Consider the following 14,297-nt stretch of genomic DNA (forward strand, 5'->3'; position numbering starts at 1 on the left):
CTCACACAGGGTTTGATTTGAACAATTTATTACAGACAACAGGAATGTTTTCAATTTGTACAGATTCACTTGACATCTCTTACAGTAAACGTACATTTTTTTTTAAGTGCAAATTGTTTGCTAACCATAATATTAAATATACAAAACAAACTGTTACGCAAATAGCCATTGTTCTTCTACAGCAAACCATAGTCCCAAGGGAGGGTGGAAGAGGTAAAAAATAAAATAAAAAAAGAAAGCAGTAGTTTTCCCCTCTGCCCCCCCCCCCTCCCCCCCATATAACTATAGAACAGTAATGCAACCAAACATAATACAGCAGGAGTTACATGTGATAAAACGGGTCTGCGAGACCGTCGTCCACTCCCATGATGGTGGCATGGGTGGGTATCGTGTTCCTCAACAGTATAAAATATATATATTTACAACCCAATGAGTTGAAATGTGTCCCAGCAAGAGAGACGGGATAGGACCAGGCTGTTGATAATATTAATGGAATGTTATGTACAGAACGTTGCACGGGATTACTCCCGTATGTCGTTGAGGGAGGGGGGGCGTTAATGTGTGGCGCACGCTCGGGTCATGTGACAAGAGTGGCAGAGGAGATGGGAATCCAACGGGAAGCACTGGGAGCCCGGCTTATCGGAGAGCTGCTTCCTACACTCCTGGAAAGAGAGAGAGAGAGAGAGAGAGGGAGATAAGAGGAGGGAACGTCGACAGTAGGGAAGCAGGCGTTGGCTAGCGTTAGCCGTTATCCGGCTACAGGACAGGAAATTTGAATGGAATGCGCTGAGCTTGCTTCGTCATTGCAAAAGCACACAACTTTTGCCGACACTCCCCAGCCGCTTTAAGCACGCGTTAACGGTTTAGCTGAATTCTTGAGCTCTGTTTGAACAGTGGGGATCGGTTGACGCGTCAACACGATCGGAGCACATATGAATATGCTCCTGTAAAGGTTCGGACGGGTTTCAGACAAGACGTGGGGTTTATGGTAGAAGGGACGATTCCCTTTTCTGCTCTTAACCGAGAGATGCCACTATATGGGCAGAACAGACTGGTTTTTAAGGATGGATTCTGGGTTGAACCTCAACCAACGTCTCTCTCATCCTTGAGAGAGACGGCCTAATCCCTACCTGCTCCTAAATGACACATGAAACCACTTCATCTGAAAAATGAAATTTACATGAAAATGCATGTACTCTTTCCAGGTATTGGAAAGAGTCTCATAGGTCTCAGGTGTGTGCGTGTGCTAATGCGCGTGTGAGCGTGTACTGACCTCGCAGTGGTAGCACTCAAAGTGATAGTCTTTGTTCATTGAGACCACTCTGAGGATCTCCTCGCTGTCCTGGAAAGAAACACACAAACGACACATCGAGTCACATTCAGTCAATCTTCAGACTGGCAGAGTGATAGTTAATAGTGCATTGAGTGCAAAGTGGAAATCTCCTGATACCAGACGATCTGAGATCTCGCCGTTAGTTTGTTAAACAGCTGATTACTGACCCTTACATTTGATAGGAAATGACGTTCTCCCCCATTAACCTCCATAGAGAATAAAACTCATTCTTTAACACAGAGAGCTTTTTAAATTGAAGATGACCCATACACAAGACATAAGCTACTGCAATGGCCTTGAATGTCCCGAGCAACAACACTTTATTTAAAAGTTTCTTTGTGCTCAGTCCCGAAGATTTGTGAAATAATCATAATATAATAATTCCAAGCAACTTAGTTGAAATATTCTTAAGCCAGAACAAGAAAGACTTGATATCAGCGTTAACAAGCAAAATTACTTCTGTAAGTCACCACCCCAATATTTAGTTCCGCCCTGAAGCCTTTTAATAGGTTCCGCAAGGAAGGTTTATATTATCATTTCAACAGAGTTTTAGCAACTAAACCTCTAAGATTGGCCTGAACCTCTACGGGAGGCCAAGAGTTCGAAGACTGACTAGTGAGTTTAGCAAAGTGACAGTTTGGTTTTACAAACACACTGTGGTGCAACCTCCTTACATCGTCGTTAGGGAAAGTTCAACATTAATAACCGAGTTAATGTTTAACACCAGTGGTTCCATGAACATACCTCAGTAGGTAGAATGGGTTGTAAACAGGCGGCGCACTTTGGAGCAAATGTTCTGCAGGGAAACCCAAAGGAATGTTAGAATAATGACATAATCTGTTATTTACTCAACACTGACACACAAAGCGACCTGCCCAGAACTAATCCTGACACACATCAATGGCCCCGTCGGAATCTTCGCACTGGTTCTTGGCTAGGTCAACACGGTTTATCATCTTTATCAACGTCACGCTGTGATTCAGTCTTTGGAATTGGAATTCAAGAAATATTGTACAAAATCTATTAACAAAAATCACAAAGCCCTAAATCTGTCAGGTGGCATGCATTTATATGATGAAGATCTTATTTTAACATGCAAAAGGCTTGTTGCCAGACCAGTATGTATTTTAACAAAGAAATCATATTCAATCAACCGTACCCAAAGGTTAAAATTACATGGTCTGTGGTACATAAATATGTACTCATGTGTGGTTAGCGTTTCAAACATGGAGGCTAAAGGCTGTTCCGGGGCAGCCCGTGTGGACGGGTGCTTCTCACTTGTTGTAGTCCAGGACGCAGTAGACATTGCTGTGCTGGTCCACGGTGAAGGGGACCCCGTCCAGCGCCTTGGAGCACACCACGCAGCGGAAGCAGCCCGGATGGTACGAGTTGCCCAGCGCCTGCAGGATCTGGTGACACGCCGACACACACTTGTGAAGCCATTGACTACCATACAGACGTGCCAAGCTAACACACACAGACATGTTAACAGACAGGTTACGCAGAGAGGGTTAACCAGCAGACAGGCTGAGGCCAAGCTAACAGACCGGCCATGTTTACAGCGAGGCACGCAAACAGATAGGCCGGGCTAACGCTTGCATGCACAATCATACACACTAACCTGTTCCAGAATAAGGTGTCCGCACACACTGCACTTTTCAGCGGCAGCCTGGAATCCTGAAAACTGAGATGAAAGTCGTACAATTACCACACAATGACCGTCATAAAGCTCCATTTGTACTGCACCTGATCATAGGGCTGGTTGTCTCACGTGTGTGTGTGTGTGTGTGTGTGTGTGTGTGTGTGTGTGTGTGTGTGTGTGTGTGTGTGTGTGTGTGTGTGTGTGTGTGTGTGTGTGTGAGTTTGTGTTTGTGTGAGACCCAGATACGATCATTTTTTATCTTGGTTTCTTACCATGTAATCCTCTTTACAATACACAGAGCCGTTGACATTGTAGAAGTCCTTGTTCCTCAGGGTGCGTCCTATAGAGAGAGAGAGAGAGAGAGAGAGAGAGAGAGAGAGGGGGGAGAGAGAGAGAGAGAGAGAGAGAGAGAGAGAGAGAGAGAGAGAGAGAGAGCATGAGAGACATGTAGGACTCTGCAGGTCCGAACCTATTACAGGGACTACCATTTAACACTTGTTGAACGTTTATATATGAGAGATATGTACTTATAGTATAAGGACTCCAGTTCTAAGAGACATAGCAGTTGAGGGCAGAAAGAGAAACAAGAGGAAATAATCTAACCAACGACATTCCTCTGACCCTGAAGAAGACTCGTGTGACTCTTCACGGCCGACTATCAGCACAGAAGCAAACAAAACAAAACACTAAATGCTATCGCTCATTCACGCTAGCTCAGGCGTTTTTAACCAACCCCCCCCCCCCCCCCCCCCCCCCACACACATACACACACCCACACACACACACACACTCACCACAGGAGACGCAGATGAAGCAGCGTGTGTGGTAGAGGTGGTCCAGGGCCTGGCAGGCGTTGTCGGCCCCGTAGACCCCCTTCCCACACTTCACGCAGGTTCCTGGAGTCAACAGCAACACAAACACAAACAAACAAACAAACAACAGGTTTTAGCATGGCGACCCTTTATCTCTTTTCCTCCTTCTTAGCGCGTCGTTTAACAAGGCATTCCTGGGTGATGCGTGTCTGAAAATCCACCGCCACACACACACACACACACACACACACACACACACACACACACACACACACACACACACACACATGCAGTGTCAACAACTTGTAAATCCTCCCATTCGCACCACCAAGGGGATTTTCACACCCGTCTGAAAACCTGGTCACTAACGCAGAAAGGATCTGTTTACCCAAGTCTCACCAGTCACCGTGACATTCCCCCCGGGTTCACTTGTTATTAGACGGCGGGAGATGTTTTGCTTTATTTCAAAAGGAATACTATTAACAAGTTTAATTGAACGTTTGCTGAATGGTTCTATTTAGTCGTTTCTTACCCCGCTAAAACTGATGTCAGTCCTAACTCTTTGATCATAGTGGGGGGGGGGGGGGGGGGGGGGGTTACAGTTTGTTTGATGTGGGTTATTAACATCAAAGCTTAATTGTTTGTCAGAGAGATATCTTCGTCTTCTCGCCTTTTCATCTTGTATTTCATCTTGAGGCAATTGGTCTTGTCATGAAAGTAATGCCTTTGTGTTAGAATGATGGTTTAAAATTTTGAACCCGTATTCTTTTCTTTTTTTAAGTGTGCGACTCATCGTCCATTGTGCGGACTGCCGCCGTGGGCGGGACGGGACGAAGAAGAGTGTGAGTCTACAGGAGGGCTCACGGAGGGGCTGCTGGAGCGAGGAGACCTAGAGGCACCGGGAGCGGTTTGGGATGAGGAAAACCGTTCCCTCGATTATCTCCAGATTTAAACCCCATGTCGTTGACTCCTGACTTAATAGATGCCTTCTTTCACACACAAAATACTTATAATAAAATAATTTAAAAAAAGTAAAAAAAAAATGTACAAAACAGCCATAACAATCGTCACACTGTCAAGTCCATGCTCAATAACTTAATGAAACACATTTCTACAAATAAATAATAAATAAATAAATCCTTATTCGTCTATTATTCCGTCGACTTGTGCACACCGGGTTTCCAGCGGTGTTGTTTTCCTCCTTTTTAAAACAGGGGTGTTTGATGTGGCGGGCGCGAGGCCCCGGGTCTCGCCCAGACAGCGCTGCCTGCCTGGGGGCCCCTTCTCAGGGCCGGGCGACGCATGAGCGCCGAGCACCAACCCCCTCGGGCCACGCATACCTGGGCAGACGAAACACGCTCGCGAGCCAGGGAGCGCCGCCCCCGTCCACACAGCCACAGGTTAGCGCTAACCACGCAAGCACACACGACACACACACATACACACACACGACACACCAGTATACACATTACTGTATACACATTATGCACATTACTGTGGTCTGAAGTCACTGGGAAACGTACAAACACACCCTGCCCTAGAAAAACAATTCTCCCACACACACACACACAGACACACTAAAACACACACAGACACACACTCTAATCTAAATGAGTCACTTGCTCTGGTGCTCAGACCTGTGTTTATGTGGAACATGTCATTTGGGCGTCCCACTGTGGCTTTGCCTCATGCCCCACACTGGTAGGCACACAGTGTGTGTGTGTGTGTGTGTGTGTGTGTGTGTGTGTGTGTGTGTGTGTGTGTGTGTGTATGTGTGTGTGTCATTTTGAGGTATGCCTCAGTGTGTGGTTTGTATGAATAACGCTAAAGTCGGTGAGCCAATCATTTTAAAGTTCTTTCATGGAAAACTATTTTCCCTTATTTATTTTCTATTTGCAATCCTTTTATCGGGTTCCCCAAGCTTTCTCTCTCTCTCTCTCTCTCTCTCTCTCTCTCTCTCTCTCTCTCCCTCCCTCCCTCCCTCCCTCCCTCCCTCTCTCTCTCGTGTGCGAGTCTCAGCAGGCCCCGTGCATCCATCCAGCCGCTTGATGCCTCTAACTATCACTCTGCCCCTCCATCCAGCGCTCCCTCCCGTGCCAACGTATCCCTCCCAAAGCCTTTCATTTGGGGTATCCGAGGTCAGGCGCGCAGGATACGGCCCTAATGACAGGTTGGAGGTGAAGTGAAGCGTTGTGCCGAGACAAAGTGCACAGCGGTATGTTTCAGCAATGGCTTGTTGGGTTCATATCAACCCAAATTGTCAGGAAAGACAAAGGAATTTAGGGCCCCCCAAACACGTCCCTTAACCTAACACTCTTGACATACATCCAAGACCATTTGGTGATCAGTCTTCCTGATTGCTCCGTTTGATTCCCTTTTCTATTCTGTCACGGTATGCGACACCGCTGGTCCCAGGGCAGTGAAAGTCACGCCTCTCCGGTCCATGGAGCCCGCGGCCGGGCTGAGTCAGGCCTGGTCGGGCCCCCCCCCCCCCCCCCCTAATTGGAGAGCAGTGTTCCACTACTGTACGGCCCCAACGTCTCTGAGTCCAGCCAGACCTGTGGTTGGCAGGCTGGACCCCGAATGGACGTCATGATCTAAAAACAGGCAGGGGGGAGGAACCATGCACACACAGGGAAGGACTGGAACTGAAAAGAGGAGGAAGAAGAAGAAGAGGAGGAGGAGGAGGAAGAAGAAGAAGAGGAAGAAGAGGAGGAAGAAGAAGAGGAGGAGGAAGAAGAAGAGGAGGAGGGAGAAGAGGAAGAAGGGGAGAAGAAGAAGAGGAAGAAGAGGAAGAAGAAGAAGAGGAAGAAGGGGAGAAGAAGAAGAAAAAGAGGAAGAATAAGAAGAGGAAGAGGAAGAAGAAGAGGACGAGGAAGAAGAGGACGAGGAAGAGGAAGAAGAAGAGGAGGAAGAAGAGGAAGGGGAGGGGGAAGAAGAAGAAGAGGAAGAGGAGGGGGAAGAAGAAGAAGAAGAAGAAGAAGAAGAAGAAGAAGAAGAAGAAGAAGAAGAAGAAGAAGAAGAAGAAGAAAAAGATGGAGATGAAGCTGAAGATGAAGAAGAAAACGAAGAGAAAGAAGACGAAGGGGGGGAGGTTGGAGGGGGGGGATGATCTCACCGAAGTACTCCTGGCGGTTCTCGGAGGGCTCCCGCCCCGCGGCGCTGCAGGCGGGCTCCTCCTGGGGCCGGCCCGGGCCCCCGGCGGTGGCGGCGGTGAGCGTGGTGGCGGTGGGCTTGGACAGCGCCTTGATGGTCTGCGCTGGCGGCGGCTCCTTCAGCCTCAGGCCGCCCAGCAGCCCCTCCCCCTCCAGCGCCGCGTCCCGGAGCAGCAGCCGCGTCAGCTCCTCCTGGTAGCGCGTGCCCGGCAGGTCCGAGTAGCGGGCCCTCTCCCCGGGCGCCGGCCCCGCCTCCTCCGCCCTGCCGCCGGCCCCCCAGTGCTCCCCCCACCACTCGGGCCCCGCCTGGTAGCAGGCGGCCGCGGGGCTGCCCACCGCCGGCGGGTACGAGTGCCGGCCGTCGTGGGGGCCCGGCTCGCGGCCCGTCTCCAGGTAGTGGGTCCAGGCCTCCACCGAGGGCCCGCCGCCGTAGCCGCCGCGGCCCCCCTGGCCCCCGTACCCGGGGGGGCCCCCCCCCTGGAGGAAGGGCTGCCCCTGCTGCGGCGCCAGGGCGCCCCCGGACGCCGAGTAGCGCGAGTCGTAGCCCAGGCTGATGCCCGAGGTGCGGTTGCTGGAGCAGCGGCTGCCCATGGGGCTGCCCCCCCCCCCGCCGCCGCCGCCGCCGCCCCCCCCACCGCCGCTGGCCGTGCTGGAGGCGAAGCTGGACCGCGGGCTGACCAGCACCGACTCCTGCAGGCTGAAGGACGAGCGCGGGCTCAGCGGGGGTCCGGGCTGGCAGAACATGCCCCCCATGCCCCCGCCGGGCAGGTCGGCGTGCCGGTAGGGCGGGTGGGACAGGGAGGCGGGCCGGGGGGACTCCCACAGCTCGCCGCCCGTGCTCAGCCGCTTGTAGAACAGCGCCTCCTGCAGGGACAGACGCTTGTGCCTCTCCGGCTCCGACAGGTAGCCCAGCTCCCCGCCTCCGGGGCCCCCCCCCCCGCCGCCCGGCCGGGGGCCCGATCCGTAGGGGTAGGGCGGCGGGGCGGAGAGGGGCGGCGGCGGCGGGGGGTGGAGCTGCTGCCTCTTCACCATCTGCTGGAGCTCCAGGGAGTAGCGCCGCTGGCTGAGCGAGGCCTTGGAGCCGTTCGGGGGCCCCCCCATGATGGGGTCCAACTCGGGGCCCAGGCCCGACTCGCGGCGCAGGTAGCAGGAGTTGCGCTGCTGGGGGGAGCGGTGGCGCATGGGCGCCAGGTTGGGGGGCTGCTGCTCCGCCTCCGGGGGTCCGCTCGCCACCTTGGAGGAGGGGGCGGGCGGCGCTGGCGAGAGGAGCTGGGCGGAGGGCGCTCCTCCTCCTACTCCTGGGGCTCCTTTGATGCAGACGTCAGCCGCGACGGGGAGGGGGAGCTGGCCGGCCCGGGAGGCGGGGGCACCGACAGAGCCGGGGGCAGGTGGCAGACCGCCGCTGGCCACCGTCGTGCCAACGTTGGCATTGCTGTTGTTGGAGTTGTTCGCTTGGTCGTTTTTTTTCTTGGAGCTGTTGAATTTTGCACTGCCCGAGTCCGTTAGTTTTAACTTTTCCAATAGCTTGCTGATGGGTCGATCCATGATCAAGTCCGTTTTTCAAATGCCCTGCTTTAACCAACGTTTCACTACTGGCTTCGTTTAGAGCTACACTTAAAGGGAAACCAACAGAGGTACTTAATAAATACAAGCCAGCAGGTACAGTAGACGAGTTACGTTCAAGTAAGTCCCCACAACGGTCTTCAGTACAGCGGTTGAAAAGGCAACAATCGAGGGTGCCTTGCCTGTCACATAGGCCTCAGCGTTTAAACGATTAAGACCTACAGTGCCCTTGGCTATGTACACAATAAATACGACAAGATAAATAAAAAACGTTTACGACATCTCAGGGTTGAAACATTGTCACTCATCCAGCGGAAAACCTACAGACATCAGTAGGCATGGGTGAGGAAGAATCCATCGGACTTACACGAGTGGCCCGAGTCGAAGTCAACGGAGAAATAAAGAAAGAAAATGAGAAAACAGAAAATAATAATTAAAGAAGTTAAATAACGACTAAAGCCACGTAATATGCGCTATTGCGGTTGAAGATAGGTTATGCGCCCACACCTGCATCCTCTGTTACCATATCATAACAGTCTCGATGCGGATAGCGGTCAGAGGCACTCAAGTTAATACATCGACGATGTAGATATGCAAAGGCAGTTTTTAACGTCCGATGTTTTGCCTCGGGGTTAAGTTTATACCTTCTTTGTTAAGATATAAGTATATATGATGTCTAAGTTAGGTATCGCTCGGTTCTTTTTCCTCCAGCACAAGTGTGTAGGGGAAGCCTGGGGAGAACGCGTTACTTCTCGTTTAGTCTAATGAACTAAATAGAGAAATGTCTTTGTGTCCACGCTTTAAAAAAAAACACCAAGAATTTAGCTATTCGTTTGTGGAGGAGATATTAAAAAAGTACAAACGCGTCGGAAGGTTGTGATAACATACGTCGCTGGACACATCCGTCCTTCGGCTTCTTTCACTGGCGTTTTCAAAAGAAGCCCGTCTTGAATCGGAACAAATAAGCAGGAAAGTTGTTTTTGTCTGATAGTGGAGTTAGAGGGAGTCCGCACAAGAGTTACATCTGATCCACCAGTGTGCGGGGGCGAAAAAAAACGAGTCGCAGGAGATTACATTCAAAAACACAAAATCCTTCCAGGAGCGCCTTGCACGTTCAGTGACTTTGTTTCTTTCTTCCCCCTAAATTACTTACCTCCCCCCTCTTTCCCTTTATCAGTCAGCGGTTGCTCGGTCCCCCCCCCACCCTCCTCCTCCGGGCCGGGACACCTTTCCACCAGCCATTTATTTCGTCATTCACGAGCTCGACTTTCCCGGTGGATGCCCACTCCACCCTGTGGCGAAAAGCCATAGTCGAGTGCGGACGGCGGCTCCACAGAGACGTTTGCACGGGATACAGCCAGACACAATAAATATAATGTGTTATTCCGGAGCGGCATTGCTAAACCAATGCGTTCGCCGCGGGTACGATTAGCGTATGCAAATGAATGGGATATCCACCTTCATCTGTTAATGTAACATAACCCAGCGAAACCTCAATAAAAATACAAATTATACATAAAAGAGATTAAGTTAGGCTGAAGTCACGAAAACTATTCCTTCATTGAATTCAACCTAAGCAGCGTTGTTTTAGACAGTGCTGGGCTTCTGCTAAATTTTTCGAATTAAAACGGCAAATAAACACAATCTTTGAAGATTAAAACAACCAAATGTGCAAATTCTACACATTTAATTTGGAAAGTTATTTTTTTAACTTCTGTTTAGACAATCGAACTACTTTATTGTACCACCAGCCTGTGGAATGTGCGGAAGGAGATCCGTGAGTGGTCTGGCTGGTGATTTTTTTTTGGCGTGTATGCGTTCTCCAAGGACGATACTAAGTAAACATTCCGCTGCTATTTCAAGACTGGTCGGCATTTGTTAGTCGTGTTTCCTGCCGTTTTGTGGCAGTTAACGGAGACCAAGTGGGTCAATATAAAGTGCAACTTGTTTTCCCGGCTTGTTCGGCAGTCTTCTCGTTTTGTCTGCCCTGAAGCCCCCTCCTTTGGCTCCGAAGCCTTTCATTGCCCTTGCGGTTCACTGGAGTCCCTGCCTTCCAAACACGCGCGTTTGTCCCGTTGACTGCGAGTGAGGACTTGTCTGAAAAGCTAACATAGGAATTCTTCAGGGCTTAGTGTTAGCACTGCTGTACAAAAACAATACTTTTAAAAGCCACATAAATGGTTTTAACACAGTTTCCACAGTGTCCCTGCCAACACGTTGACATATTAACGGCGTAGATGAAAACATTAATTACACTTTAAACCTGTGTGTGTGTGTGTGTGTGTGTGTGTGTGTGTGTGTGTGTGTGTGTGTGTGTGTGTGTGTGTGTGTGTGTGTGTGTGTGTGTGTGTGTGTGTGTGCAGACGCCTGCGTGAGTGAGAGAGAGGGGGGGGGGGGGGGGGGAGGAGGGAGAGTGAAAGAGTGCGAGAGAGTAGACAGGAATGCCATTAGGCCCTAAAAAGAAGAGTACAAAAGTCACAGTGTACCTGACCACTGAGTGATCAAATATGCAGCCACAGGCTTAGAGAGCATGGCCTGACAGTTGACCGATAATCCAAGGAAAGAACATATACACACCATAGAGGCACAAACACATCTTCCCCACGGAATAAGAGTCAGACAATTAAAGGGAACATCCATTTTCTGGGCGAAATGCAATGTTATATGCTGGGTGAAATGCAAGGTTACCAGCCTTTTGATGCTGAAACAGGTTACTATGCTACAAAAAATACTCGCATTTATTGTAAATTACAAAAACATGATTAGTGGATTCATGTATAATGATTAAGCTTACATAGTTTCAGACATTGTTAAACTCTTAGGACTATACTTTATTTAATTATTGTCTCCATTGTCTGCCTTTTGTCTTTAAAACTTCCAAATTTCAAATAAAGTAAAATATAAATGTCAGCGTTTCCATAATTCTACAACCGTAAGATATAATTGAATGCTCCTTATCCAAAGTCAATGCCCCTGATTCATAGAAAAAGACAAAGTAGACAAACGGTTCCCTAGTTTATTCAGTATACCTTTCCCCAAACCGGGTAATAAACGCACCCTACACTTAAGGTTAGCATTAAGCATATAATTAAAGGATAATAACACAATGTTGTGATCTGTACTCAGATAAACCAAGGTTGTTGGCACCATCTAGTGGCAAAGTCGAAATAGTGCAAACAAGATGGCGGCCCCCATCAAGACGTTGTGCTGCTCAGGTAAGAGAGGTTACCGACCGATTTTGCGGTTATTAATGATCGAAACAGAGAATACAATGTCATTCAATGTTTGAGTTTGTTTACTTCACCCCTGTCTGCCTTTAGTTGTATTCACACATTCACCCGTCACATAAGTAACACTGCGGCAACGCTAAAGCTGTCCCTGCTGCTAACCTTCTTCTGTCATTTGCAAACGCTAACATGCTACTATCTCTCAAACTTTGAATTTATATTGCGTTTATATGACTCGTTTCTTGAACACAACTGTGTGTTATTGTGACAATCTTGTATAGTTCATGCAGGGGGTCGTGGTAAATGCATCTTCTACCTATATCCGCTTTTGGTCCGATACTTAACGTCAAATGATAATAAGGACAATCAATTTAAACCACTGTTTGATCAAGATTGACCTAACGATCTTATTTCCAGTTTTGAGATGTTGTAGGCGTTCTTTCGGTACAACATCTACGAACCAAGCGGGGAAGAAGTGGAGAACGGAGTAAGTTTTAGTATATAGAGTTTTTGATCACTTTGAATCAACTAACCACGTTTTTTTCTATCCTTGTGTAAAACGTCCACATGATGCACTGTGTAATTGAATACATGCATTGAATTATCACGTTGAATAAATTGTATACAGATTACAGCATGAATACAGATTTGTGTTTTGACACGCAAATTATTTCTATCCTGTTTTTTATATCCAATATTAAGGAATTAATGTTACGCTAATTATGTTCTTCACAGACATGGATTGGCTCCGTCTGGTACAGAATATGGTCCTTTGACAGACCTGCCTGATTGGTCGTATGCAGGTAACTATGATGTACTTTAATTCACATAAGGACGATGATTGATGCAGAGGGTCAATGTAGCCTATGATAGGCCAGGAGGGACGCCAAACAAGTGTTACAATGTCTTCGTGACAACTTGCCAACACTTTTATCCAATGTGACTTACAGTGAATACAGAATACGAACCAGGTAGGGAGTGAAGCCATCTTGCCGTAGGATGTTCAGACTCTCCCTGCGTTCCAATACCCATACTGCAATACTATTTAGTATGTCCGAAAAATATTTAGTAAGTCCTAGAATGGAAAATGCATTATGCCAAAAATACCAGGATGTTGAATTAAATCATGTCGGATTTCGCAGTATGCAAGCCAGCAAGCCTTTCGCCTATTCTGGCACATAATCCTCTACGCAGCAGGAGATAGTATGTCCGTGTGTGAATGTCTATACTGTGTGCAACAGTACATACTTTGTAAGGTTAGCCGCCGTAAGTACTACATGTAAAAAGTAAAAGTGCTGGATCGCAGCTTTGGTCTGGTCTTGTGCACTCAGACGTTTATACACCAGAGGGCGCCAAAGTGCAGCTTCCCCCGTGCTTCTACGAAACCCCGTAGATCCTTTTCACCGAGGTGTCATGTTAGGACATCTGCTAGCTGGGCGACACCTCAGGCATGTTTTTAACAGAGGTTATGGTTCACAGATGGAAGACCCGCCCCTCTCCTCAAGGGTCAGCTGAGGAGAAAGCAAGAAAGAGAGGCTTTAGCAGTGAGTACCTTTCTGTTTCTTTGCTTTCATTGGTCTGTTTCGACATTGTAGTTTTTGTTGTTTTGATTATGGTTCATTGCATTAGCATTATTATTTGTGATAATGCCCCCCCCCCCCCCCCCCCCCCCCCCCCGCCAGATTAGTTTAAACTGCTTCACACTGGACATAAAGCAGAGCCAAGGCCTTGCCATGATTAGAATTAGCTCAACATTGTTATTACTACAACGGCGGCTGTTTTTTTTACCGCACCGCATAGGACCCCTGTTTTGACCGGTCTGTGTCCCCTCTGTTTCTCTCAGAGACGCGTGGTGATGCTCAGCGGAGAGGTAGATAAGGGGATGGAGGCATGGCAACAGAAAAAGGAAGACGCAAAGCGAATGGAGGCGCACCAAAAGTCCCTGCTACTCAAACCGAAGGGCCAACTATTACTAAAGAAGTCAACGTAAAACACTTCAGTTATAGAACCCTATGTCTGTTTTTTTTGTGTTATTTTTCAGTAGAATGTTCTTTCTTTTTCAACTTGGTTTTTCAATGGCTGCCTGGACACCAGGTGATATGAAACATCTCTTTAAGTACTTTAGTTCTGGTCATTTTAAAATTACGAGTCTTCCTGGAAAGCATTTGCATCATTTTTGTTTTGTTATCACGGCCGAAACACTTTTACACTAGTTTTGTAAAATGATTTATCTTGCATATGTGGCATATAATGTAAGCAGGACTTTCCACTCAATAAAAAACATTGATCATTCAACGACGATCTCATTGAACTTGCAATGTTCTTCTTAGGCTCTAGCCTCCACTAGAATGCAGCATTTCTCCAGTTAAACCCTGGTAGGAGAGCTGCCATTTTGTCTCCAACTGTGGTCAGAAAAAAATAGTTTCCTGGTATCAGGCCAAGAAAAAGCAGGGGAGGGCAAATAAAGTTGCAGTGATTGAGGTTTAAGTGAGGTCCATGTGTGTGAGGAGTTTATGATGCCCACCTTGGAAGTCTTCTAACTCCACGCAAATCAAACACAGACTG

At 48.2% G+C, this 14,297-nt stretch overlaps 2 protein-coding genes across 2 annotated transcripts; one reads left to right on the top strand and one right to left on the bottom strand.

Moving 5' to 3' along the window:
* Positions 1-11: 11 nt before the first annotated feature.
* Positions 12-9,671, bottom strand: ajuba (ajuba LIM protein). Its single transcript, XM_030338607.1, has 8 exons — positions 6,906-9,671; positions 3,770-3,871; positions 3,248-3,315; positions 2,955-3,017; positions 2,612-2,742; positions 2,078-2,129; positions 1,274-1,342; positions 12-662 (listed from the first exon to the last, which is right to left on the bottom strand). The coding sequence occupies exons 1-8, from the start codon at positions 8,485-8,487 to the stop codon at positions 555-557; spliced, it is 2,175 nt and encodes a 724-aa protein (XP_030194467.1). The 5' UTR covers positions 8,488-9,671; the 3' UTR covers positions 12-554.
* Positions 9,672-11,611: 1,940 nt separating this feature from the next.
* mrpl52 (mitochondrial ribosomal protein L52) lies at positions 11,612-14,031 on the top strand. Its single transcript, XM_030337487.1, has 5 exons — positions 11,612-11,720; positions 12,150-12,219; positions 12,468-12,535; positions 13,212-13,276; positions 13,576-14,031. Exons 1-5 carry the CDS (start codon positions 11,687-11,689, stop codon positions 13,720-13,722), a joined length of 384 nt encoding a protein of 127 aa, XP_030193347.1. The 5' UTR covers positions 11,612-11,686; the 3' UTR covers positions 13,723-14,031.
* The last annotated feature ends 266 nt before the right edge of the window (positions 14,032-14,297 follow it).

The sequence above is a fragment of the Gadus morhua genome, chromosome 17 (assembly GCF_902167405.1).
Source record: "Gadus morhua chromosome 17, gadMor3.0, whole genome shotgun sequence".
In the NCBI taxonomy this organism is placed as follows: Eukaryota; Metazoa; Chordata; class Actinopteri; order Gadiformes; family Gadidae; genus Gadus; species Gadus morhua.